Genomic DNA, 27390 nt, shown 5'->3' on the forward strand with positions numbered 1-27390 from the left:
TGCGCGCTGGCCTCCCCGTCCTTTCGGTCCCGGCGGCAGGGCTGAGCTAGCGACGGGGTCTGTCCGTCTCTCCACGCGATCGGGATCTGTCCATTTGCTGCCCCGCGCTCCACGCCACCATGACGGAACAGGCCATCTCCTTCGCCAAGGACTTCCTCGCCGGGGGCATCGCTGCCGCCATCTCCAAGACGGCCGTGGCCCCGATCGAGCGGGTCAAGCTGCTGTTGCAGGTGGGGCGGACATTGCTTGGCCGAGCGCGATCTGGGGTTTTGGGGTTCGGGTTGTGGCCAGGGAGGGAAGGGGCGATCGGGGATTTCTGCGATCCAAGCAGTGCTGGGCCGGGGGCAGCGTGCACCGGCGGGAGGGCGGGAGGACAGCGGAAGTGGCAGGCCCTGCTCCGCTTTGTCCCGTGTCCTCCACTTCCGGGATGCGTGTGACGTCAGTGCGCACGAGCGGCGGTGACGTCGCGGCTTGGACTGGGTGCGCGTCGGGTCCGGAAGCTGCAGGGCGCATGCGCGGGGGCTGAGCGCGAGCACCCGTGACCTTGAACCGGTCACCCTGACCCCGGCTCCTTGCATCCTGGACATTGTCACCTGAGCTCAGGTGTGACTTCTAGCGGTGTCCTGGGATTATGGTGACAGTGACATTTTGTTGCCTTTTTGCTTTATGGAAATCCCCTTTGTGGTTTGAATCCTCTTGTTGCAAAAGCGCGCGACAGTAGCGACCTGGGCTACATTTTTGCAAAGCGGTCTTTGCTGGAGATGCAGTGTTGCAATTGCATTGAGGCGTGCTTTTGACTTAAATTGCACGCAATGCCCCCAAAACTGCTAGCTGTGAGCTCGTGTGTTGTAGAACAGGCTTTGGAGAGAGCTCGTCCCACCTGCGCAGGTCTGAGCTCCACGTGTCCTACAGGTCCCCCGAGGTCGGGGACAAGGATAGTCTGTTGCATTTTTGCTTTCTTTAACCCTTTGCGGTTCTCAGCCTCTGGTTGCAAAGGCGCCTCGGCTCGGCTACCCTGTTGCGTACCCGGCTTTGCCATCGCATTCTGAAGGACCGTGGCCTGAAATCAAAAGCGATGTCCCCAAAACTGCTTGCTCTGAGCTGCTGCTTCTTGAACACAGCGTTTTGAGAGCTGGTGTCACCTGCGCAGGTCTGCACTCAGGTGTCTCGTGGAGGACAGTAGCAAATAATTTGTTGCATTTTTGCATTCGATGAACCTTTGCGGTTCTGAGTGTCTGGTTGCAAATGCACGCGACAGTAGCTGGCTACATGGTTGCAAAGTCGCCTTTGCTGGAGAAACCCTGTTGCGACCGCATTGAGAGGCGCATTTGACTTAATTGCATGCAGTGCACCTGGAGCTGGTTTCTTGGCTAGCTTCGGAGGCTTTGGGTTTTGACATCAGGTCTGGTCTGACCTCCCCGTGTCCCCCCTCGGTCACCCTGGCAGGTCCAACATGCCAGCAAGCAGATCGCAGCCGACAAGCAGTACAAGGGGATCGTTGACTGCATCGTGCGGATCCCCAAGGAGCAGGGCGTGCTGTCCTTCTGGAGGGGCAACCTGGCCAACGTGATCCGCTACTTCCCCACGCAAGCCCTCAACTTCGCCTTCAAGGATAAATACAAGCAGGTGTTCCTGGGTGGCGTCGACAAGCACACCCAGTTCTGGAGGTATTTCGCCGGCAACCTGGCCTCCGGAGGGGCTGCGGGAGCGACTTCCCTGTGCTTCGTCTACCCGCTGGATTTCGCCAGGACCCGCCTGGCCGCCGACGTGGGCAAGTCGGGCACCGAGCGCGAGTTCAAGGGCCTGGGCGACTGCCTGGTGAAGATCACCAAGTCGGACGGCATCCGCGGCCTCTACCAGGGCTTCAACGTGTCCGTGCAGGGCATCATTATTTACCGGGCCGCCTACTTTGGGGTGTACGACACAGCCAAGGGTGAGTGCGGGGCCTCACGGGGTCATGCGTCGCCCCAGGTAATCCTGGGCTCTCGATGCTTCTGCTTGGGACACGCTCACCGAAATCCCAGAGCCTGGGTGACCCCAGGGACCTTTCTTCCCTGCCAGTCCCGGAAGCTGGGGGCTCAAGGTCAAGGGGTGGCCTGAGCTAGGCAGCCCTGTGTGTCTGTGCCCTTATCAGTCTTTATGGGCCCTAATTAGGTGACAGTCACCAGATGACCTCATTTGACCCTTTAAAGACCTAAACGCAGCTGCATGCTGAGGTCCTGGGCGGAGGAGGGGGAGAAGAGTTTGGCTGGGGTATTTTAGTCCAAAATAACCACTTTTATTCATCCTGCAAAGGTCTGCTGCTCAGTTTTGGGTTGGGAAGGGGTGGAGTCCGCCAGGCTGCACTGTGCACCTGCACGGGTCCCTCAGAAAGGTGACCTCAAATCTGCAGAGAGGACACTCCCGCCGGGCCTCCAGGCCCAGCCTCTGGGAGTGGCCCTGGGCTGCCTTCCACCTTGGGGAAGGTCAGCGGGTTGTGGGGACATGGCCGAGAAGGAAACGACCTGGCTCGATGCCGGCTGCTGACCACCACCACGGCCCCCCCAGGCATGCTTCCAGACCCCAAAAACACGCACATCGTGATCAGCTGGATGATCGCGCAGACTGTCACCGCGGTGGCCGGCGTGGTGTCCTACCCGTTCGACACCGTAAGGAGGAGGATGATGATGCAGTCTGGCCGCAAAGGAGGTACCTGTCTGTCCTGTCTGTCCTGTCCTGGGGGGGAAGGGGACCCCTGTGGCCAGAGCTTCATGGTGTCAGAAACCGACATGGCCACCAGGGGGCGCTGTCTCCTGAAACCCAGCTTTGGTGGTGCTGGCATTATTTTACAGTTTCTCTCTTTTTTTTTTGGTGCTGGTTTTGAACTCACAGCTTTCATCTTCATTCACTCCACCAGCCCCGATATTAAGATGGGGTTTTCTGTTCCCTTACAGGACCTACTAAGCTGCCACACTTTTGTGCTTTTTGCTTGATCCACACCTGCCGTCCGTTTTGCCCGCTTATCTTGGAGACGGGGGTCTTGTTAACTGTTTTCCCAGGCTGGCCTCGAACCGCAGTCCTCCCCATCTCAGCCTCCCAAGTTGCTGGGATTACAAGCGTGAGGCTTTTTAACAGTTATTATTTTGTGTGTGTTTTGCACTTGCTGGTCGACCAGTTGATCCTCTCAACTATCTCTTTTTTAAGTTGGGTATTTTCTTTTCTTTAATTTTAATCTTTTTTGGGGGCGAGTACCGGAGTTTGAACTCAGGGTCTTCCACCAGCCTTTATTTTTTTTTTTTTTTTGTGATGCTTTTTTTCCATCACAAGCTCTTGACAACTATTTGCCTGGGGCTGACTTTGAACCACAATCCTTGTCATCTCTGCCTCCTGAGTAGCTGGGATTGCAGGCGTGAGCCACCAACGCCTAACTCTGTGCCGGGCGTTCTTGAGATGGGGTCTCGCTGTTTTGCCTGGGCTGGCCTCGAACTTCAGTCCTCCTTATGTCTGCCTCCTCGGTAGCTCAGATTGCAGGGCTTGGATGCTGGGCTGTGGGGCAGCTGTGCAAGGGACTCCTGGCCTTTCGGGTGACCACGGTTGTTCATCCTGGTGGTGACCGAGCCCCGCCGGGGTGGAGGGGGGGTGGCACTGTCCCCTGCACCCCGAGAGCTTCCCGTGTCGTCCTCCTGACCGCGCTGTCCGTCCGTGCAGCGGACATCATGTACACAGGCACCCTGGACTGCTGGAGGAAGATCTTCAAGGACGAGGGCGGCAAAGCGTTCTTCAAGGGCGCCTGGTCCAACGTCCTGCGCGGCATGGGCGGCGCCTTCGTCCTGGTGCTGTACGACGAGCTGAAGAAAGTCATCTAGGAGGTCTGTCCCCTGCACACGGGTTGGGACTCCGCGGCCCCCAGATTTCTCCATTCCTATTACGGACCACTGACCTTCGAGAAATTCCAGTCTTGTCCTGGCTGCCATCTTGTCCTTCCTTAGAGGGGGCTCAAGGTGACCTTGAGCAACCCATGACACCCCGACCTCCCCGGGTTGATGGCTGGGGGGGTGATGGATTGACGTGATGACGTCACAGAGGGTCCACGGGGTGGGGCGGCCCGGCCAGGAGGACCTGGACGTCCAGGGCGCTTGTCGGACCCGTTGTCTTTATTTATTTCAGACAAAAGTTTCATGTGTCCCGTTTGTGCCTGTCGCACTAGCTCCTCTTTTTGCACACACAGCCCTAGCGATTCGGTTCCATGTCGGGCATTCGGACGCAAAATAAAACACAGGACACGATGGACCTCGCCTTGTCCCCCCGGCCGGCGGCCCCAGCTCGGCGTGCACCCCCCTTCGCCAGCCCCCCAAAAGCAACACGGGTTCCTGGCTCCGTCCAAGGTCGAGGTGTGGCAGGGCCATGTCTGGTGACAGCTGCTTCCTGGTCCATGCATGGCGCCGTCTCGCTGTGTCCTCCATGGTGGAAGGGCAGGGGGCTCTCTGGGGTCTGTTAGAAATAAGGACACCGACCCCATCCATGGGGCTCCACCCCGTGACCCCGTCACCTCCCAGAGTCCCCACCTCCCAGCACCGCCATCTGGGGATGACATTGTAGATGGGAATTTGGGGGACACAACACAGGAGGCTGCCCCAGCCTCTCCCTGCTTCGCCCTGTCTGTGTGTCCTCCCTTGTCCGTTATAGGCCGCCCTCATCTCAAAGTCCCTCCCTCCACCCGCAGCGACCCTGTTTCCAAATGACGCCCCAGCCCCAGCCCCAGGTGACACAAGTTTGGAAAACACCCTACTCCCCTCAGTTGTGTGCGACTTCACCATATTCCAGTGTGGCGGCCTGGCCCAGCGGAGTGGGTGACACAGCTGGCCCAGGCGACCTCATCTCACGACCTTCATTCCGCTTACAAAGACCCTATTTCCAAATGGGGCCATTCTCAGCTCCCAGGCTGACTTGTCTTTAAGAAAAGTCACCATTGCCCTCAGTTCTGTGGGACTCAACCATTTTCCAGTGTGGCGGCCTGGCCCAATGGCGTGGGTGACACAGCTGCTCCAGGCGACCTCAGGACCCCAATGCTGTGTGTCTTGTGTTAAAAGGACACTGCCACTGCATGTAGGGCCACCCACATCCGTCTGCACAGACCCTATTTCCAAGAGACGTCCCGTTGTCACGCCCCATGGTAGGGTCATCTCGCCGCGGCGCCCATCACGACATTTCAGGCTACGATTGGGGGAGGTCGGTGGAGGCGCAAGGGCCCCCGATGCCACAGGGTGTTGGTTTCCCAGATGGAATCTCGTCCTCTTCCCGGGACCCATTACTTAGGATTCTTCTTTCAGGGGAGTCACGTCCCCACTTTCTCCTCCATGGGAGTTGAGGGGATCTCACTGAACCCCTGAGCGTTGCTGCTGCCTCAGCCTCCCAAGTAGCTGGGATTACAGGCGTGACCTACCATGCCTGGCTTGTGCAAAAAAATTTTCTTGTCAAGGGACTGAGGTGTGCCCATGTCATACTTGCAAAGTGGACCTCAGGTGTCCTCTGGGTCACGGGGGTTCTGTGAACCCCTCATCCCCCTGTGTGTCCCCAGGACACCCCACGATGACCCCTTGACCTCTGCAGCGGGAACTTACGATGCAGTGCCCCCTCCTGGGAAGTCATTGTAGCTGCTGGAATGGGTATGGGGACATTTCTGCCCTGTTAGATTTTAACCTGCTAATTATGGCTTTGCTTAATCACACTTGGTCACTTTGACACCTACAAATCCGTGTTTCTGTGACTCAGTTGCCCAGATCCTACCAGGTCAGAACTTCCGGCCATTTCTGTCTGTGACTTCACAGCAAGGTCATGTCTGTCCCTTGCCTTCCGTGCACAGAGGGGACACCCCAGAATCCCATTTCCTGCTGATTAAATGAACAAGGTGCTGACACACCACCTCCCCCTCCCCCAATTTGCTCCCAGGACACCATAGCTGGGGGGGGACGACAGGGGACATCTTGTGGTGGACAAGACAGGAGTGTGACTGCAATTGTCCACCTGTTCAGGTGTCCACTTGGGGACAAGGAATTACCCGAGGAAAGATGTGACAAGTCCAGGAATGTCATGGGAGGTGACAGGTTGGGGTCCACCAACTGGACACTAGTGACCATTCGGCGTAGCAAGTGACACTGGGCACAATGACTTTATCATTCCATGTAAGTCACATTGGTGTCTTTCTGTAAGTGTCCATCTGTCCCTGGACTGGGCAGGACCTGGTCGGTCCCCTCTGCGGGGGACTCTTGAGCTCCTGGCTTCATTTTTCTGCTAAAATTTGCAATTGTGTCACTGGGCAGTCATCTTGGGCAGCCTCCCAGGCCATCTGTGGTGACAACGGGGGGGCTGGTGTCAATCATGGGGACTGTCCTGTCACCAGGATCTCGGTCCGTCTGTCCGTCGTCGTCCCCCACCCCCCCAGACGGGGCTGGTGGCTTGGGGACCAGGATGACTGGCCACGGTGGTGGAGGACATTAAAGTTAGCAGGGTCCCCGTGTGTCACCCCACCCGTGTCCCCATAGCATACAAACCATATCATCATGAGGGTTGTCACCGATGGGGTCCTTCATTTTTGGGATCGGGGGGAACAGCTTCTGAGGTAAAGAGCACCTGCGGGAAGATGCAGGGGGGAAAAAACACACTGCCCATCAAGGGAGTCCCCATCCATGGCCAGTTCCATCTTGGTGGCCGGAGGGGTCTCGGGGACACGGGTGCCATCCCCAGCTTGGCACCTGGGCACAGTGTCCCCCACCTGGGCAGGACACCCATCGGCTCTTAAAGGGGCCAGGTAGGACCACAACAGTGACCAGACCAGTTATGGGGATTTCAACATGGTGGGGTTGAGAGACCCCATCTTGACAGATAAAGAAAGTCCAAAGTTAATGCCTGTCACACTCCAGGAATTTAAATCCAAGTTTCAGGGGAAATTAAAGTCAGATGAGGTCATCAGGATTGCATCCTGGCAGATTTATAAGAAAAAAAAAAAACAAAACTAAACTTGTGTCACAACTTAGTACAATATAAAAAAGATTTTTAGCCAGATATGGTGGATCACACCTATAGTCCCAGCCACTCAGGAGGAGGCAGATACAAGGAGGACCACAAGTTGGGGCCGGGCGTGGTGAATCGCTCCTATCATCCCAGCTAGCCCGGATGAGGAGGCAGAGATAAGGAGGACCACTGCTTGAGGCCAGCTAGCCAGGACATGAAGTTAACTGAGACCCCATCTCAAACGCCTGGCTGGGTGTGGTAGGTTACACCTGTAATGGGGGGGTGGCTTACCTCTTGCAGAAGAAAAATGTCCCCAGCGCCATGACCAGAGTCCCCAGGGCCACCAGCAGAGCTGTCCGCCACACACGTGTGCGCTCATCCTCATCCGTGTCACACACTGAGAGAGAAGGGGTCACGTCAGAGGCCACTTAGGGTCGTCCAGGGGACAGGGGTCACGGAATCACCTGGGACACCCCTGGAGAGTCACCTGCATGGAGTCAGCAGCCACCTGACCTGGTTTTACCACAATTTGGGGACAAATGACAGCTGGGAGAATACAGGGCGGGGGGGGGGGGGGATGCCCGAGGAAGACCCCATTATGGTGCACGGTGTCCATATTGTCCCTGTCCCTTTCCCCGGGTGCAAAGCAAGACTCAGATCACTGTGGGGACCTAGTGGCCTTTTGGGGACACAGAGTCCAGCAGAACGAGGTCCCCATCCTGTGGCGGTCATTGAACAGCTAGGAGAGCCGGTCGGACATCACGGGGTCTGCGTCTGGGGGTGGCCGGGGCAGCTTAGGGCCTTCCTTGCACGCTTTAGGGTGACAGAATGGGAGTCACTCACCGAACCTTTTCGGGGTGCTCCAGGCGCTGGCCAGGTTCAGAAGATCTGCCCTGACGCGGATCTGCACTGTGTAGGCTCCGGGGTTGGGTAGGGTGTAGAATTCGGTTTTGATGTCCTGGGTTTCGTGAGAACCGTTAAAAAGACCCCAAAACGTAAGGACAGCGCCATGCATTTGGCGGAGAGGGCAGATCGGGGTCCTGTGATGGGCTGACCCGTGTCCCCCCAGATTCAGTCCGGGCCCCCACCACCCCGCCATGGAGCCTCATTTGGAAAACGACCAGTGCAGATGAAGAGGAACGGGGTCCCTGGTCCCATGGCAGTGAGGTCCTCGTTAAGAGTGGGGTTCGCAGATGGAGCAACGGCCCCGCACCCAAGAGTCAGTCAACCTAAGCCACTTGGTTCGGGGGGCCCCCGGTCACCCCAAGCCAGACCTCAGACACAGCACCCTGTTCTAAGGGGGGACCCCCTTAAGCCCCAATATGACCTCTGAGTCTTGTCCCTCCATTTGGGGCTGAGACCCCAACTCTGAGGATCACCGAGGCTCAAACATGGCGCCCGTCGAGTGGGAACCACCTGTGACTCCAGGACGAGGAATGGGGTTCACTCACTTTTGCTGTGAAGACTTCGGGGTTCTGCAAGACAAAAGCAAAACAGGGTTCTGAGGCCGGCACCCACTTCCCCAGGGAAAGACGGCCCCCCGACAGCACCCCAGCTTCCTTGCCAAGGATGGAGGGCTGCGGGAGCTGGGGAGGCGATGGACGACGGCCATGGTGCACTTGACCCGGCCCCGGGGCCAGCCAGGCCCAGCAGCGTCTCCCTGTGAGGCCGCCACGAGCGCCCGCTGGGGGCCGTGGGCCAATGGCTTGGTCCCGTTCGGGAAGTCACGGCGGACACCTCTGGGGACCCACTGACCGCGAGGCCCGTGGTCTTCCCGTGGGGCCGCCATATGCAACCCAGAGGGCCTTGGATGGATGTTTTGGGTCACCTCACAATGGCCACAGGACACGCGTCGTGGACCACACTGACCAGCCAGGCCCGGTAACCAGCAGGACGCCCCCAGAGGTACCCACGGGGAGGACACGGGCAGATTGGCGGGGCCATCGAGGGAAACCCATGGCGCACATCTCGCCGGATCTGTCCACCTGACCAGCAAGACCTGGTGTCTTCCCACGGGGCGCCATATGCACCCACTGTGGGGCCGTGGGAGGACTGGCCGGACCACTTCAGCGTGACCGAGGCGGGAATCTCATGGGATCCACTGGCCAGCAAGACCCATATCTACCCATGAGGTCGCCATAGGTACCCACGGGGCCATGGGCTGATGACGTGAGGCCAACAGGAAGAGAGGATGGTGACAGGTGACCGTGTGACACGGGACTTGAATCCACGCTAGGACTCTACGCCTGGTCCCCCCAACCAGGGAGGGGGAGAAAGAAGTCGGGGTCAGACGAAAACAAAATAGAATCAAAGACCCAATGGTTCAAAATTATATGGTCATTTAAAATAATCGATGTCAACCAGGCGCTGTGGCTCACGCCTGCAATCCCAGCTACTCAGGAGGCAGAGACCTGGAGGCTCGAGGTTTGAGGCCAGCCCAGGAAACAGTTCGTAAGACCCCATGTTGAAATTAGCCATTACCAAAAAAAAAAAAAAAAAAAAATGGCTGGTGGAGTGGCTCAGGTGAGGAAATACGAAGTTATGAGTTCAAATCCCAGCAATACCCCAAAAATAAGAGAATTGATTTACCTTATTTTTACCAGATTGCGATTCCTGGGGGGGGGGGAAGTATAAAGTAATCAGTATTTAAATAAAAATGGTATATTAATATAGCAAATAATTAAAGAGGAATAATTGAGCGTAAAATACCACTTAGGTTGGACTTGGTAACTCACACCTGTAATCCCAGCTACTGGGGAGGCTGAGATTAGGAGGACTGAGGCTCGAGGTCAGCCCAGGAAATAGTTTACAGAGACCCCATCTCTAAAATAACCAGAGTAAAAACGGACTGCTACAAAGCCTGTCTAGCAAGTGCAAGGCCCTGATGTCAAATCCCAGTATTGCCAAAAAAAAAAAAAAAAAATTAGCTATAAAATCCTACTTTTTACAATCATTTATTTTTTTGCATTAATGGGAATCTTTTTCACAGGCAAACAACAATCTCTTTTTCTGTCCCTAGTTAGTCAGTTTTTTTCTATACTCTTTGCTTTTTTTGGACACCAAGTCTTCCTATGCACTCTGGACCGTCCTGCCTCAAAATCCCCAGTGCTGGGATTACAGGCGTGTGCCACCATGCTGGGCTGAAGGTCTTTCACATAGCCAATATTGTTAATTTTGGTGAAGTCCGGTTTATCAAACTTATATTTTTAAGTACTGGAAACGGAGCGCAGGGTTTTGTGCAGGTGCTGGTGACATCCCGGGACCCCAAATTTGCTTTATGTAGGATTTATGATTCTACAACTTTAATACCCCAATTCCCAGAGCAAAGCCTGACCTTGAGGATGTGAAGGTCGTACTCGAAGTCCTTTGTGAAATGGCTGAACATTTGCCACATCATGAAGGAGTGACTCTTATTGCAGTCTGCGGTGACATTCGGTGGACTTAGCACCTCTGCACCAGGGAAAAACCTACTGTCAATGACCCAAGTCCCCAAGGTGTCACCAACAGAACACGGGGTCACCATGGGGCTCCAGGGCAGGTGTTCTGTTCCCACCATCATGACCAGGTGTCCCCAGTTCTGGTGACACCAGAGATATCTGCACAGCTGGAGGGTGACAGGTGTGGGAGCCCAGAGTGTCCAGTCACCTCCACAGGACACCTGGGACCAAAAAAGGGAACCCTGGGGTGTGTCACCTGCCTCCTCCTCCTCCTCCATCTCCTCCTCCTCCTCCATCTCCTCCTCCTCCTCCATCTCCTCCTCCTCCATCTCCTCCTCCTCCTCCTCCATCTCCTCCTCCTCCTCCTCCTCCTCCTCCTCCTCCATCTCCTCCTCCTCCTCCATCTCCTCCTCCTCCTCCATCTCCTCCTCCTCCATCTCCTCCTCCTCCTCCTCCTCCTCCTCCTCCTCCATCTCCTCCTCCTCCTCCTCCATCTCCTCCTCCATCTCCTCCTCCTCCATCTCCTCCTCCTCCTCCTCCATCTCCCCCTCCTCCTCCTCCATCTCCTCCTCCTCCTCCTCCATCTCCTCCTCCTCCTCCTCCTCCTCCTCCTCCTCCTCCTCCATCTCCTCCTCCTCCTCCATCTCCTCCTCCTCCTCCATCTCCTCCTCCTCCATCTCCTCCTCCTCCTCCTCCATCTCCTCCTCCTCCTCCATCTCCTCCTCCTCCTCCTCCATCTCCTCCTCCATCTCCTCCTCCTCCTCCTCCTCCTCCTCCTCCTCCATCTCCTCCTCCTCCTCCATCTCCTCCTCCTCCATCTCCTCCTCCTCCTCCTCCTCCTCCATCTCCTCCTCCTCCTCCATCTCCTCCTCCTCCTCCATCTCCTCCTCCTCCTCCTCCTCCTCCTCCTCCTCCATCTCCTCCTCCTCCTCCTCCTCCATCTCCTCCTCCTCCTCCATCTCCTCCTCCTCCATCTCCTCCTCCTCCTCCTCCTCCATCTCCTCCTCCTCCTCCATCTCCTCCTCCTCCTCCATCTCCTCCTCCTCCTCCATCTCCTCCTCCTCCTCCTCCATCTCCTCCTCCTCCTCCATCTCCTCCTCCATCTCCTCCTCCTCCTCCATCTCCTCCTCCTCCTCCTCCATCTCCTCCTACATCTCCTCCTCCTCCATCTCCTCCTCATCTCATCCTCCTCCTCCTCCATCTCCTCCATCTCCTCCTCCTCCTCCTCCATCTCCTCCTCCTCCTCCTCCTCCTCCATCTCCTCCTCCTCCTCCTCCATCTCCTCCTCCTCCTCCTCCATCTCCTCCTCCTCCATCTCCTCCTCCTCCTCCTCCTCCTCCATCTCCTCCTCCTCCATCTCCTCCTCCTCCATCTCCTCCTCCTCCTCCATCTCCTCCTCCTCCTCCATCTCCTCCTCCTCCTCCATCTCCTCCTCCTCCTCCTCCATCTCCTCCTCCTCCATCTCCTCCTCCTCCTCCTCCTCCTCCATCTCCTCCTCCTCCTCCTCCATCTCCTCCTCCTCCTCCTCCATCTCCTCCTCCATCTCCTCCTCCTCCTCCTCCATCTCCTCCTCCTCCATCTCCTCCTCCTCCTCCATCTCCTCCTCCTCCTCCTCCATCTCCTCCTCCATCTCCTCCTCCTCCTCCATCTCCTCCTCCTCCATCTCCTCCTCCATCTCCTCCTCCTCCTCCATCTCCTCCTCCTCCATCTCCTCCTCCATCTCCTCCTCCATCTCCTCCTCCTCCTCCATCTCCTCCTCCTCCATCTCCTCCTCCATCTCCTCCTCCTCCTCCTCCTCCTCCTCCTCCTCCATCTCCTCCTCCTCCATCTCCTCCTCCTCCATCTCCTCCTCCTCCATCTCCTCCTCCATCTCCTCCTCCTCCATCTCCTCCTCCTCCATCTCCTCCTCCTCCATCTCCTCCTCCATCTCCTCCTCCTCCATCTCCTCCTCCTCCATCTCCTCCTCCATGTCCTACTCCCTATATTCGTCCCTTCCCTCTGTCCATCCGGGTTTTGCTCCCCACCCAGCTCTCCGAGTTCCTTTTTGAGGTACCTTTCTGTCCATCTGTCTGTCCTCACACGACCCTAAGAAGCCACCTTGCCTTCCAGCTCAGGAAAGATGCGTAAACCCCTTGTTTTCCTGCCATCCGTGTTAGTCCTGGCTTGGTCATTCACTACGTGGGGCTCCCCACCTCTCATGTCCCCTGCGGACAGGGTGACCTGGCCAGACGTCAGCCCTGCCCCAGACAGGAGGACAATGGGCAGGAATGGGAAAGCAGCCCTAAAAAGGGACACAGACACAGGCCAGGGGACACAGGCAGCCGCTTCTGGAAAGAGCTGTGTATGGGGTTAACTGTGCCCCAAAATTCCCATCCACCAAAAGCCTCATGACCCTGTGTCAAAAAATTCCATCCTGTTTGCAGATGCAAGTGGGATCCTGAGTGAGGTCACCTGGAGCAGCTGTGTCACCCACGCCATTGGGCCAGGCCGCCATATTGGAATATGGTCAAGATCCATAGAACTGAGGGCAATGGTGACTTTTCCAAAAGCTGTGTCACCTGGGGCCTGAGCGTGGGACCCCATTTGGAAATAGGATCTTTGCAGGTGGAATTGGGATCGTGAGATGAGGTTGTCCTGGACCAGCTGTGTCACCCACGCCATTGGGCCAGGCCGCCATATTGAAATATGGTCAAGATCCATAGAACTGAGGGGAATGGTGACTTTTCCAAAAGCTGTGTCACCTGGGGCCTGAGCGTGGGACCCCATTTGGAAATAGGATCTTTGCAGGTGGAATTGGGATCGTGAGATGAGGTTGTCCTGGACCAGCTGTGTCACCCACGCCATTGGGCCAGGCCGCCATATTGAAATATGGTCAAGATCCATAGAACTGAGGGGAATGGTGACTTTTCCAAAAGTGTGTCACCTGGGACCTGGGGATGGGGCCACATTTGGAAATAGGGTCTTTGCGGATGGAAGGGTCCTGTCCTGTTTCCTGTTCTTGCTTCTCTGGGCTGAGTGGGGCCCCCAAGGGTAGCCCTGCTTGCTTCCTTCGAATGGGCCTCATTGGAAGTAGGGTCTCTGCAGTTGGGATTTAGGTCCTGAGATGAGGCCATCCTGGGTGAGCTTGGCCCTAAATGCAGTGGCAGTGTCCCCATAAGTGACAGAAGAGGAGACACAGACACGGAGGAGAAGCCATGCAGAGGCTGAGGCGTGACTACAATGTTTTGTCCCCCAAATTCTCATGTTGAATCCTCACCTCCAAATGGCGGTGCTGGGAGGTGGGGACTCTGGGAGGTGACGGGGTCACGGGGTGGAGCCCCATGGATGGGGTCGGTGTCCTTATTTCTAACAGACCCCAGAGAGCCCCCTGCCCTTCCACCATGGAGGACACAGCAAGGAGGAGCCATCCGTGGAGCAGGAAGCTTCTGTCACCAGACATGGCGTCTGTCACACTTTGACCTTGGACTCCCAGCCTATGACCTTGACCTTGGAGTCCAGAACTTGACCTTGGACCCACGAACCTTTCTTGTTCATAAGCTGCCCGGCCTGGCATTTGGAACCAGAGCTGAGACCGTCGCACGGGGCTGGGGGGTGGCAGCGATGTCGGTGTCCCCGGTGTCACTTACCGTAGTAGTTCATATTTTGGTGGAACTGTGTGCAGGAGACGGTGTGCCCTTGGCTGATCCCCCTCACCATGACCTTGAAACTCTGGGGATACTTCGTGACATTGTAAAAATGACACTGGACATGCACCCCGTGCTCATTCTTGCTGTAACGTGGACACTCGTGCTCCATATTGTCCCTGTGACAGGTGACAAGATTTTGGGGGTCAGTGAGCAGCCACCCCCCCTTCCCTGGAAGTGGACTTGGCACACATACTTGTCCATCCAGAAAAGCTGGTACTGGACACTGTCGCCGGAGGCCACCTTGCCCACGGCCCAGTGACAGGTGACAAAGTCTACGTCGTGCACCCTGCAGCTCAGGTTTGCAGCTGCCGCCTCCGGGTTCTTATCTGGGCTTGCAGAGATGGAGGGAAACCGAGTCACGTTTCAAGGTCACTGTGGGTGCACCTGCTCTTAGAGACCCCATGGGCCCTTTGCCCAGGTGTCCCCCTGCCAATGGTGACACGATGCAAAGCCATAATGCATTGGTGACACTTTGCAAAACTCTAGTGCAATGGTGACACTTTGCAAAGTCATGCATTGGTGACACTTTGGAAGGTCCTAGTGCAATGGCGACAGTTAGCAAAGCCATAATGCATTGGTGACACTTTGCAAAACTCTAGTGCAATGGTGACACGATGCAAAGTCTTAGTGCAATGGTGACACTTTGCAAAGTCCTAGTGCAATGGTGACACGATGCAAAGTCCTAGTGCAATGGTGACACGTGCAAAACCATACTGCAATGGTGACACTTTGCAAAGTTATGCATTGGTGACACTTTGCAAGGTCCTAGTGCAATGGCGACAGTTAGCAAAGCCATAATGCATTGGTGACACTTTGCAAAACCCTAGTGCAATGGCTACAAGTAGCAAAACCCTAGTCCCATCTATCAACTATGATGTCCCAACCCAATCCCACAAAAGCTCAGAGGTGAGGCTGTCTGCATCCTACAGCCGTTTCCCGTGGTGCCTGGCATGGCTTGGTGACCTCAGCCAAACCTCCGTCTGTCTGTCTATTTCCGCCATCTTGACATTCCTAGAAGGGCCCGTCGCGCACGCCTGTAATCCCAGCCCTCGTGCAGAGGCTGAAGCGGGGGGACGGCGAGTTCAAGGGCAGCCTGAGCTAGTTTATGGGACCAAAAGTCATCTAAATGACATCGCAGTGGGTGTCACACTCTCTAGGGTTGTTGTGTGTTTTGTAAGTCATTGTACATCCCTGGAGATTAATCCAACCATTTTCAGGACCTGCAGAAGTCAGGGTGCTGATGAAAAAAAAAAAAAAAAACCCAAAGTGACAGGAAATGAGAATTTTGCCTCACCGGGTTCAGGGAAGAGGATCCAGGCTGAGAACGGCGGGTGGCCAACTTGGACGGTGTAATTTGTCACTTTGCAGAGGGACAGCGTGAGGTATTGACAGTACCTGTTGTCGTTTGCCTGGGGGACACGAAAGGACACGGTGCTTGTGGGGACAACGGGTCCAGTCCGACCTGTTGTGAATACTATTCAGATTAAACTCCGTTGGAGAATAACTGGAGTGCCGGGCTTGGTGGCTGACGCCTGTAATCCCGGCCCCTTGGAAAGCCAGCCTGGGGACGTAGTTCTGGGGACCCCCCCCATCTCGACCACGTCGATCGACATGGTGGCTCACGCCTGTAATCCCAGCTACTGGGATTGCGAGGACGGTGTCTTCAGGGGAGCCTGGGAGAAAAGTTCACGAGACCCCATCTGAACTAACGGCCGGGTGTGTGCGCGGGAGGGCATAGCTGTAATCCCAGCTACGGGGGGGGGAAGCACCAGACAGGGCCTCGCCCCTTGGGTCCATTGATTCTCGGGTAGTAGGGCAGGGCCGGGGTACGCAGGGAACATGGCTCACCCGTTTCTTGTGCGTGCCACCTTTAAGGCACCAAACGTCAGAGACATTCCCGCTCAGCTCCCAAGTCAGTCTTTTATACTTGGGTTCCATCCTCAAGTTCGTGATGGGGGGCTTCGCATCTGAAACGTTTAGAGACCACACTTAGGTGTGCAGGGCCGGGCCTCGTGGGGCGTGGCTGTAATCCCAGCCACATGAGGAGAAATGAAGGGATCGCCGTTGACGGTGCCCTGATCATAAAAGCGAGCGCTTATTTGAAAAAAATACCCTGAAAGCAAAAAAAATTAAAAAAAAAAAAAGGGCAGGGATTATGGCTCAAGTGGTCACACCCTGCCTTGTAAGTGCAAATCCCTGAGTTCAAATCCCAGTACCGCCAAAAAAAAAATTCCAGTAGAATTTAATTGAAAGCTCAGCACTGAGAAAATAAAAAAATTAAATTAAATTAAATTAAAAATAAGAACACCAACAACACCCATTATCTGAAATCTCAGGCTTTATCTGTGGTCCCCAGCTTAGACAACCGGAGAAAAAAGCTGTTAATAAACCGTCTATTTCGTGCCATTCCTTATCAAAATCAAGTCTGTCATTAAGCAAGACCTCAACTGACATCCATCGCTCGATTTCTGGCATTAAATGATCTTCAGTAATAGGGATAATTTATTCCTTAAAACAGCAACAACAAAACCCCGCGTCTCCTAGCCAGGCGTGGTGCCTCACGCCTGTAATCCCAGCTACCCGGGAGGCACAAGTGTGGAGGATTGCAGGGTGAGGCCAGTTTGGGCACGGAGACCCCATCTCAACCAACGAGCCAGGCATCGTGGGTCATGTCTGCAATCCCATCCCCGCAGGGGGCCTAGGTAGGAGGATCACAGTTTGAGGTCAGCCCTAGGCGGGAGGGAAAAAAAAAAAGCCCTATCCCCCAAAATCACCAAAGCCAAAAAAAAAAGAAAACCCAGTAAGCATGGTGTCCACGTCTCCTTTCCCACCCCAAAAAAATACAGAGAAAGGGGAAAATAGAGAAACCCGCTATTTTTAGACATTACCCGGAATTTCACAGGAACTAAAGTTGCTGGGAACTGGCAGTGGGTGACAGGCCACATCCGACCAAGCAGGAAGGATGTCCGCTGCTGGACACCCAGCAAAATCCAGCCCAGCCCCCCCCAAGGACCCCATGTGACCCAAAATCCAGCTATGGGGGACCCCAAAGGGGAAAGTGTGCGACAGCTTCCTGTCCAACCACCCTACAAATAGACCCACTTCCGGCCTATGGTCAGCAATCCTACAGTGACCACAGCCACGAGTGACCCTTCAAGTGACATTAGCCTGTGTCCCAGGACAAGATGGGGTCAAAGCCAAGACTTGGATCAAGAATGGGGATACTGGAGGGGACTTGGGGGACCCTAAGAAGTGGAGGGCATTCCCCCAAAACCCTCTGGTGGTCATGGATCTGTCCTTGGGTTCTAGACAATGCAATGGGGCCAGTTATATGGGTTTTTCCCACCAAGACAAGGGACAAGGGACTGCAGGTCGCTGAGTAGGAACATGGGGGACCATGAACACTGGGCTGCATTGTGCCCCCAAAATATATAGGGTCTTTGTAGAAGGAATTGAGGGTCTTGAAATGAGGTCATCCATGACCCGCTCCATTGGGCCAGGCCGCCATATTGGAATATGGTCAAGTTCCATAGAACTGAGGGGAATGGTGACTTTTCCATAAATGTGTCACCTGGGACCTGAGCGTGGGACCTCATTTGGAAATAGGGTCTTTGCAGATGGAATTGGGGTCTTGAGATGAGGTCGTCCTGGACCAGCTGTGTCACCCACGCCATTGGGCCAGGCCGCCATATTGGAATATGGTCAAGCGCCATAGAACTGAGGTGAATGGGTTCCTTTCCAAAACGTGTGTCACCTGGGACCCGAGAACAGGGCCTCGTTTGGAACTAAGGTCTGGCCTCTGCCTGCGTCCTTACCTGGCCAGTTCCCCCTTCTTACAGGGATGCCTGCCATATGGGATTGGGGCTGTCTTTGACTTCATCATCTGTAGACCGCCCAGGCACGGCATCACACACCTGTAATCCCAGCTCTCGGGAGGCTGAGGCAGGAGGAAGGCGAGTTCAAGACCAGCCTTGGCTACCTACCGAGACCCCGTGCCAAATCAACCAAAGGGAAGACCCAGTTTCCAAACCAGGTGCTGTGGACAGGTCCTGGGGTGCAGGATTTCCAGGTGGCTTTGTGGGGGACATCACCCCGTCCCTAGTGACCCATTGGAGTGACACGCAGACATTCGAGTCTGACCATTTTCTTCTTGTCCCCACGATGCCTGCAAAGACCCCATTTCCAGTCAAGGTCCCGTGACAGTGACCAGACTTAACCATTTGAGTGACAGCCAATCTAGGATGACGTCACCAAGAGACAGATCCCGCCTCCTCACCCCAGCGCCTACCTTTCGGGGTTTGCAGCAGTCCAGTCACCAGCATCCCGAACACAGGGAGCCACAGGAAGGGCATGGTGGCTTCAGCTTGGCTCCGTCTCCCTCTCTCTCTCTCTCTCTCTCCCTCTCTCTCTCTCTCTCTCTCTGTCAGGAAGCAGGAGAAGCCAGCCCTGCCCTGCTGCACCACAATGGAAGGAAGTTTAATTAACACGGTGACAGGGGACTTCCTAATGGGTCCGACTTACGGTAACCTGGGCATATGGGATCTCAGCTCCTCCCCGTGTCCCCCTGGGCTGTCAGTTTGGGGGTCCCCAGGTGTCTGCACCCCGAATCATCATCGTGGTGACCGCCGGGTGACTGACAGGTAGCGACAGCAGCCATGACGAGGACCCAGCCTGCTGGGCACCGGTGCTCACTCCTGTAGTCCCAGCCACTCGGGAGGCTGAGATGGGGAGCACCAGGGTTCGAGGCCAGCCTGGGAAATTAGCTTTAGACACCCCACCTCCACAATCAACAGAGCAAAATGGACTGGCAGTGTGGCTCAAGCAGCCCTGAGTTCAAATCCCAGTCCCACCAAAATAACCAACCCCCAAAAAACCCCCAAAAGATCTCAGGTCCTTTTGGCTGGGCTGGGGTTCACCTCTGGACCTTCACCTGTCTTAGGGACCCCCTTTCCTCAGGTGCACTATATACCTGTGCCCCTAAAGGTTGTGCACCCCAGCTACACCCCCCAAAACTACTGTCACCAGGAATGTTTTAACGTATTATTGAAAAACCCAGAACGACACAGCCATGTGGAGGAACAGGGGAGTCTATGGAGCAGTGGGGTTCTGTGAGCACCCAATATACGCTTGGCACCCCAAAAGGAGACCCCATCAACACTACCAGTGTCCACTCTCCACTCTCTGGCAACCCCGAGTTTTCTGTGTGGATTTGCCCACTCTGGGCATTTCCCTCAAATGGAACGAGACACTATGTGCCTTTTTGGGGTCTGGCTTCTGTCGTTGAGTGTCATTTCCTCAAAGTCCAGCCACACTGTAGCACGTATGGAGACTTCGCCCCTTTTCGGGGCCGCGTAATATTCCACCGTGCGCACAGACCACGCTTTCTTTCTCCCTCTAGTCTGCTGACGGACATTTTTGGAGTCTGTCCACCTTTTAGCTATGGTGATATTTCGTTTATCCTGTGCGGAGACCCAGGGGACATTCTGTGTGTCACTTGCTTTTGACAATCTAGTACACACTGTCACAAGGCAAGGTCTTCAACCCCAAACTCAAGGAACTCCTGGACATCAACCCCTGGCCTGGGCTGCACTTGAGTCACCTAATGGACCCAGGAGCCAAGCCACATGGCCATATTAACATGTCGAAAAAATGCTTAAATCCTATAAGTAATCCTATAATTTATGGAACCCATATTCCTTAAATGGTAGCAGCACTCCACAGACGAGCCACAAGGTGACCCAGAAGACACCGTCCCTCGCACTTCAATGCCCGCACTTGGCTTATCTCAACTCACCCTGGCTTTGTGCAAATGTCCTGTGGTCACTCGTGGCCGGAGTCCTCTACTCCCTGCCTCCCCTCCCTCATCCCCCCTTTCAGGGATGACTTACCCCAGGTCCAACTCCAGTCCTACAACACGGAGGCCACCAGGTCCCCAAAAGTCCAGAGTCTTTGCCTTTTCTTTTTCTCCTTTACTGGAAGGCTCGTCCCCAAAGAGAAACTGAGCCTTGGTCTCCTCCTTCAGACCTTTTATGACTTCCAGGTGGGGCCCCACCCCTAAACTGCGGTCCAATGAGTGTCCAGCTCGATCCGAAGATGGGGTGGGGTGGTCAGAGATCCCCCCTCCAAAAAAAAAGTCCCCTTGGTGCTCCCTGGCTTGGGGTTCCTGGGGGGGCTGAGAAGGTGCAGGGCTTCCAAGATGGCTGCAGGGTCTTTCCTTGGCTTGAGCCCTGTTCCCTTCCCAAATGTCTTTGTGCAGCTGCGTCCGCTGCGGTGTAAATTATAATTAGTGCATTGACCCGGGGTTGTGCAACTTCCTCCCATAGTAAATCCCTCAGAGAAGCACGACCATGGCCGCCTGGCGGGCTCCGGGGCGTGTTCCCTTTGCTGCCATCAGAAGAGTCCCCTTTGGGGACACAAGGTCGGGGAGGAGGGGGTGACACAGATCACATAGGTTCAAGTACAACCTGTGGTCCCCCAACTTGTTCTGCAAAGAGGATTTTATCTTGTCACTTTGTCAGCAAAGTTGGTCCTACACACTCTGCTCGGTTCTAGGGTTGTTTGTCTTATTTCTCCCTTTTGGGATCAATCCCCTAAGTCCAAGCCAAGGGCACTTTGTCTGGAACTTGGCTCCCATCCCAGCACTGGGTGAGTGGGGTGGCTCCCCCACCCCAAAAGATCCCCCAAAGATTATGTCCATCCAGGGTCTTTCAGGATGACCAGGTTTGGAAATAGGGTCTTTGCAGATGGAATGAAGGGTCTTGAGATCAGGTCACCTTGGACCCACGCCATTGGGCCAGGCCGCCATATTGGAATAAGGTCAAGTCCCATAGAACTGAGGGCAATGGTGACATTTCCAAAGCTGTGTCACCTGGGACCTGAGAATGGGACCTCACTTGGAAGTAGGGTCTTTGCAGATGGGATTAAGGGTCTTGAGATGAGGCCATCCTGGACGAGGGTGGCCCTAGACGCAGTGACAGTGTCCTTACAAGAGACAGAAGGGGACACAGACACAGAGGAGACGCCGTGTGAAGATGGAGGCAGGGACTGGAGTGATGGGGCCAGGAGCCAAGCACAGCTGGACCCCAGGAGCTGGAAGAGGCAGGAAGGACCCTGTCCTGGAAGACGGGAAAGACCAGAAGTCACTTCCGCCATTTCCTGGAAGTGAGGTCTCTGTGCAGCCAGAGATGTCACCTCCTTATCAGAGCATTCGGGCCGTGGCTGGAAGCCGGTGGGTGTTGTAACAGGGTCATGTCGTAAATTCGCTTGGGTCCTTATTTCCTGCCCAGGCCCATCCTGACCCCTCCCCTACAACCTCCGGTTCCTCTTTGTCCCCCTGCAGCTCTGCCCTGTCCCCTGGCCTGCCTGGGAAATGCGCGTCGGATCCCTGGCCGTTAACTGACCTCTGTCTACAGGGACCACCGAGTGACCCACCCAGCCCTGGTCCAGCCGTGAATGCATCCAGACAACCGTGGAGTCCGTCACTGGAGGCCGTCCTCCAGCACAAGTCTACAACGACGCCATGGGACCCTGGCTTTAATTCCATTATTATTTATTAAGTTGTGCGTTGTCCTGCAGGAAGAACGGGAGGACAGGGGACCTGGCCCTTTTGATAGGAGGATCCAGAGCTTTTGTCTCCAACAGCAGCTGCTCAGTCACCAGGACACATGGTGCTTGGCAGGTGGTGGCTGTGCGACTGTCCCAAAGCCACCAAGCTGTGGGTCTGACATGACACAAATTCATCCTCTCCTGGCCCTGGGGTCTCTGAACCAGACACTGTAGCACCCCTAAAATGTTGGTGTCCCAAATCCACTCTATGTTTCCGAAAATAATGGCCAGCCATCAAGGAAGATGGGAGGGAGGAGGGAAAGAAGTAGGAAGGAAGGAAAGGCAGAAAGGAAAGTTCGTTATGTCACGTCCTCCCCTTGGGAAGAGAGAGATGGAGAGGGAGGGAGGGAGAAAGAGAGGGGGAGAGAGAGAGAGAGAGAGAGAGAACAAGAAGGGGAGGAGGAGGAGGAGAATTGGGGTCCTAATATCCCATTCAAGGTCACATCCCCAGGGACCTGACTTCCTACCAGTAGCTCATTAAGCTATGACTCCATCGATGGGTCAGTCCATTCCTCCATGGGTCCATCGATGGGTCAGTCCATTAATCTATGACTCCATCAATGGGTCAATCCATTAATCTATGACTCCATCAATGGGTCAATCCATTAATCTATGACTCCATCAATGGGTCAATCCATTCCTCCGTGGGTCCATCGATGGACAAATTCACTCCATGACACTGCTGCCTTGGGGACAACACCTTCCATGTGGGAGCCTTTGGGGACATCTCAGATGCAAAGTGTCCCCCTCTGGCTTCACACATGCCTTTTGTCTGGGGGACAGGGCTGCGTCCTACATGTGGACTTCACCACTAAGGACCCCAAAGACACAGCCATTATCAACTGGACTAAACCCTCCACATTGGGGTGCAGTGGACCCCCAGTGTCCCTCACTTCTCCATGACAAGGACCAGGGCCACGAGGACACCAGTGCCCTTTGCTTTTGGGATCAGTCAGCTACGTGGTCTATCATCCCGGCGGAAGAGAAAGATGGGGTGCCCAGCCATGGGGGGGCCCACATCTGTCACCCTCCGAGTCCACTCTTACAAAGCACCCCAGGTGGCAGATGTGGCCAAGGACCCGTTCCCCAATTTACAGACTGGGAAGTCAAAGCTAAGCTGGGAGCCAGACGCGCCCCAATTTCAATAAGGGAAAACCCCAGACCCAGTATTCAGCACTCAAGAGCAAAGTCCGGAAGCAAGACCCACGTCCCTGCCCGTGTCCCGTGCCCAGCACACACAGAGACAATTCCCCGAGTCCCCCAAATCTTCCTGGCCACTGCAGCACTGTGGGGTGACCGGGGTGTGGGAACCTGAGCCACCAATGTTCCCCTGGCCCCAAACTGAGACAACCAACCTAGGAATGACAGCTGGCAGTCAGGAAAGACAGACACCCTGGTACCCCTAACCCTCCCCACCCAAAAAAAAAAAAAAAAAAGGCCCATGGGGTGAGGGAAGAGCGCAGGCTTGTGGGTCAAGGTCAAGGTCAAGGTCATTGACAAGGTACCAGCAGTGATGTGCAGAGGATCACCGGTGTATGAGAGATCGCGGGAACTGAGGTTGCCATGGCAACGCGTGTAACAAAAGGATGCAATGTTGCGACCTTGACCTTTTCCCGGTCTTTCTCAACCGCTAAGCAATTTTAAAAATAATTTTTTTTTTTTTTTTTTTTTTTGCAGAAACCCAGATGAGGCTCGAAGCCCCTGCCTGGGAGTGGAAGGGAGGGAGCGAGGGGGTCACCTTTGGCTCTGGAGGGGGAACTGGTGGCCCTGATGGGTGGCAGGTGTGCACCTGCTGGGGACACGGTCGCTGACACTGAGCTAGCAGTGACTTTGGGGGACCGCGGATGCAGGGATGCGCACAGGTGACTCGGAGGCCCTCTGCACGTCAGGTTGCCAGGGCAACAGTGGCCCGGAAAAGGATACAATGTTGCAATGACGTCACTCGCTTTGATACAATGTTGCGTTCGTGACCTTGATAGGATGCAATTAATTCACCTCCCGTTCAGACACCCCGTTGAGTCCTGCAGGAAGGGGAAGGGGGTTTCAATTATTTACCAAAACCCCTCTGGCCACTGCTTAGGGGGGAAGCAAGACAACGGGGTCGGCTGTGACCCTGCAGGACGGGGTGGTGGCCTTGGCGGGTCACGGGTGTGCGCATGTTGGGAACATCACGAGGAACAGAAAGGAGGAAACGGGAAGGGACCGTGACTGAACTGAGGCTGCAGCTGGGCTCTGTGTGTGTGTGTATGGCCGGGCGGAGGGGGACACCCCAAAAGAGAGCCCTTTGGCCACGGTGTTGCAGGCACCTGTACTGGATGTCCCCTGAGCAAGCTTGGGGGTATTGAAGAGAAAGGGAGAGAGAGGGAGAGAGAGGGAGAGAGAGAGAGAGAGAGAGAGAGAGAGAGAGAGAGAGAGAGAGAGAGAGAGAGAGAGAGAGAGAGAGAGAGAGAGGTTTTCTTTTGACGGTCATCAGTCGGTCATGTCTGTAGGAGGCCACAGGCTTGTCCTGATTCACAAATCCAGCAGGTGGTGTCTGAATTCACCTATGCGACCCTGTGACGGTAGAGGTTGGTGTACAAATAAGACCAATGACACTTAGCTGTGCTGCCCTTGAGGGGCTGCGAATTAAATGATTTTTTTGCTGTGGTTTCAAGAATGAGAAATCGTCCCGTCCCGCAGGACAGTGGAGAGGTTCACACGGCCAGGTGGGTAGATGTGGCCTGGATCACTGCAGGTGTCATGTATGTGTCCCAGGCTGGGGACACCTGTCCCTGGGACAGGTAAGAAGTGAATACCTCAGGTCAAACTTGAGAGCTCTGACTTCAGCCCCCGCTGTCTGGTGGCTGGAGTGACCTCATGGACTTTGCTATGCAAACCTGACAGATGATATAGGGACCATCCTTTTCCCCTCTTCCAGCTCCTGGGGCTCCAAGTGTCCCTTGGTTCGTGGCCCCATCATTCCAGTCTCTGCCTCCATCTTCACGAGGCTTCTCCTCTGTGTCTGTGTCCCTTTCTGTCTCTTGTGAGGACACTGCCATTGCATCTAGGGCCACCCTCGTCCAGGGTGACCTCATCTCAAGACCCTTCATTCTCCCTGCAAAGACCCTATTTCCAAATGGGGTCCCACGCTCAGCTCCCAGGTGACACCATTTTTGGAAGAGACACCATTCACCTCAGTTCTATGGGACTTGACCTTATTCCAATATGGCGGCCTGGCCCAATGGCATGGGTGACACAGCTGGTCCAGGATGACCTTATCTCCAGATCCCTCACTTAATTCCACCTGCAAAGACCCTATTTCCAAATGAGGTCCCATGCTCAGGTCCCATGACCTCTTCCAGCTCCTGGGACTGCAGCATCCATTGGCTCGTGGCCCCATTGCTCCAGCCTCTGCCGCCATCTTACGTGGCTTCTCCTCTGTGTCTGTGTCCCCTCTCCTGTCTCTTCTAGGGACACCGCCATTGCATCTAGGGCCATGAGAGACACCCCATAGGCTCTGCCATTATGTAGAGAATGATCCCTGGACCCGTGGGCACAGTTTGTGGCTGGAAGCTGACCTTGACCTCTGGCTCAGATACACCTGGGCTCTGTGACCCCATGGGATCCCCCTGAACGAGGGGCTTCCGAGATCAACTTTCCCGACAAAAACACCTGTGGCCACAGCCTCTGCACTGCCGTTGACCCCCGGCGTCTGGGGAATGTCCCCATACCCGGTGGACAGGACAGTGGGGGACCTCCTCCAGGGGTGCCATAGCTGTGATGTTGGGGAATTTCTCTATGACCCCATGATGACATTGAGGAGGCTGTCAAGGCCACAGCAATGGCTGCCTCGATGTCCTATTGAAGTCCTGTCCCCAGGACTCTGGCTTGCATGGCTTCCTCTGGACGGTGCTGGATCTGGGGGTGCCCTGCAATCCCCACCTTTCCCCATGACCTCAGCAGATGCTCTACTGGGCAGTTGGCCTTTTGGGGTGCTTATGGCCAATGGTGACCATATTGACTCAGTGTCCGTGACACTTGAACGCATTCTGTAATTTTGTGCTGCCCCAGGAACACGTGGCCTTTCAGTAGCTTCACTGGGTGAATGGTGTCACCCCCCAAAAAAATCCGTATTCCGCTGTCCTGGGTTGAACTATGTCCCTCAAAAGTCAAGTCCGCCCAGAACCTGACAGCAGGACCTCACTGGGGAATAGGGTCTTTGCAGGTGGAATTGGGATCGTGACATGAGGTCGTCCTGGACCAGCTGTGTCACCCACTCCATTGGGCCAGGCCGCCATATTGGAATATGGTCAAGCGCCATAGAACTGAGGGGAATGGTGACTTTTCCAGAAGCTGTGTCACCTGGGACCTGGGAATGGGACCTCACTGGAGAATAGGGTCTTTGTCTGTGGAATGAAGGGTCTGGAGATGAGGCCATCCTGGACCAGCTGTGTCACCCACTCCATTGGGCCAGGCCGCCATATTGGAATATGGTCACGTTCCATAGAGCTGAGGGGAATGGTGACTTTTCCAGAAGCTGTGTCACCTGGGACCTGAGCCTGGGACCCCATTTGGAAATAGGATCTTTGCAGATGGACGGATCCCGTCCTGGACTCTATGAAGGCAGAGGCCCTTCCACACCCAGACGTCACAGTTGTGTCCGTGGTTGGGACGGGTGAACCCCTGGACTTTTAAGTCCCCATTCTGGAGTACTTTTTCACAGTGACCATGACATTCCTGTGACAATGACATTCTTCCTTTTTCTTCCCATGAACTTGGTTCTTGACCTCTGAGACCTATCCTATATCCTTTTCCCCATAACCCCAGGAAGCCAGCACTTAGCGATCCCATGGTGTCCCCAACCTGGCCTAAGTTCCTAGGTTCTGACTTTAGTTGAAATCTGTATTTTCTCCGAGATTATTCCTGGATCTGGACAATTTCTGTTTTCCGGAAAACCTCATCTCTGTGCCCAGAAGTCCCCGTTCCCTGCCCGGTGATCTGGGCGTCACTGTGGTTATCACAGGTGACACCTGGTAGGGTCCTTCTCAGGATCTCACCATGGTTCCTGTGTCTTGGCCACCGGGTCCCCACATCCACATGGCCACCCCATGGCTACTTGGGCAAAGATGTCTTTTTTCCTCTGATGCACAGGAAGTGTTTTGAAAGTCGCTCGATGATACGGTCTGCTTATCTCCACTTTGCCGGAGCAAATATTTTGAAATTAAAATCCGTCTTAGAAAACATGCATTTCTTAATAGATTTTTTTTTTTTTTGCAAAATGTTTGAAGTTTTACTTTGGGTTAACACAAATCCGTGGCACAAAGGAATGGGGTTCATTGTCATTTTTTTTTTTTTTGCTCCGTGTCCACAGCTTGCAAAACCCAATCTCCCATTCTGCACCCCATGCATTCCCTTCCAGAACCTACTGTGAGGTCAATGATTTCAAGTTCCACAAGGTCAAATCCTGGAGGCTGGAGTCCAAGGTCAAGGCGTGACAGACGCCATGCTGGTGACAGCTGCTTCCTGTCCATAGATGGTGGCCTCTCGCTGTGTCCTCCATGGTGAAAGGGCAGGGAGCTCTCTGGGGTCTTTATAAATAAGGTCAATGACCCCATCCATGGGGCTCCACCCCATGACCCCGTCACCTCCCAGAGTTCTCCCTCAACCTCCCAAATGCTGGGACTACAGGCCGA

General features: G+C 55.0%; 2 protein-coding genes across 6 annotated transcripts; one reads left to right on the forward strand and one right to left on the reverse strand.

Annotated features, from left to right (window-relative positions):
• Slc25a6 (solute carrier family 25 member 6) lies at positions 1-26940 on the forward strand. 3 transcript variants are annotated; one of them, XM_074063677.1, is made up of 5 exons: positions 1-230; positions 1447-1933; positions 2548-2688; positions 3688-3848; positions 23396-26940. In XM_074063677.1, the coding sequence occupies exons 1-4, from the start codon at positions 120-122 to the stop codon at positions 3843-3845; spliced, it is 897 nt and encodes a 298-aa protein (XP_073919778.1). In that variant the 5' UTR covers positions 1-119; the 3' UTR covers positions 3846-3848; positions 23396-26940. The 3 variants fall into 3 exon arrangements, with proteins under 3 accessions (XP_073919778.1, XP_020022930.1, XP_020022922.1); XM_020167341.2 differs by lacking the exon at positions 23396-26940 and adding an exon at positions 4208-4265; XM_020167333.2 differs by lacking the exon at positions 23396-26940 and having other exon boundaries at positions 3688-4265.
• Il3ra (interleukin 3 receptor subunit alpha) lies at positions 6125-20373 on the reverse strand. 3 transcript variants are annotated; one of them, XM_020167319.2, is made up of 13 exons: positions 20002-20373; positions 18402-18564; positions 15962-16080; positions 15408-15522; positions 14307-14439; positions 14054-14229; positions 10325-10440; positions 9580-9603; positions 8442-8465; positions 7834-7948; positions 7282-7387; positions 6531-6609; positions 6125-6325 (listed from the first exon to the last, which is right to left on the reverse strand). In XM_020167319.2, the coding sequence occupies exons 2-13, from the start codon at positions 18463-18465 to the stop codon at positions 6260-6262; spliced, it is 1137 nt and encodes a 378-aa protein (XP_020022908.2). In that variant the 5' UTR covers positions 18466-18564; positions 20002-20373; the 3' UTR covers positions 6125-6259. The 3 variants fall into 3 exon arrangements, with proteins under 3 accessions (XP_020022908.2, XP_073919775.1, XP_073919776.1); XM_074063674.1 differs by having other exon boundaries at positions 18402-18567; XM_074063675.1 differs by lacking the exon at positions 9580-9603 and having other exon boundaries at positions 18402-18567.
• Positions 26941-27390: the final 450 nt, after the last annotated feature.

Source organism: Castor canadensis, chromosome X (assembly GCF_047511655.1).
Source record: "Castor canadensis chromosome X, mCasCan1.hap1v2, whole genome shotgun sequence".
NCBI lineage: Eukaryota > Metazoa > Chordata > Mammalia > Rodentia > Castoridae > Castor > Castor canadensis.

Bases quoted from the DNA above. Each gene is read 5' to 3' on its own strand.
- Slc25a6 (XM_074063677.1), top strand. From the start codon at position 120: ATGACGGAACAGGCCATCTCCTTCGCCAAGGACTTCCTCGCCGGGGGC. The intron at 231-1,446 runs GTGGGGCGGACA...TCACCCTGGCAG, and splicing joins GGGTCAAGCTGCTGTTGCAG to GTCCAACATGCCAGCAAGCA. The intron at 2,689-3,687 runs GTACCTGTCTGT...CCGTCCGTGCAG, and splicing joins GCAGTCTGGCCGCAAAGGAG to CGGACATCATGTACACAGGC.
- Il3ra (XM_020167319.2), bottom strand. From the start codon at position 18,465: ATGCCCTTCCTGTGGCTCCCTGTGTTCGGGATGCTGGTGACTGGACTG. The intron at 14,230-14,306 runs GTATGTGTGCCA...CACCTGTCACAG, and splicing joins CAGCTTTTCTGGATGGACAA to GGACAATATGGAGCACGAGT. The intron at 7,949-8,441 runs GTGAGTGAACCC...CACGAAACCCAG, and splicing joins CCGAAGTCTTCACAGCAAAA to GACATCAAAACCGAATTCTA.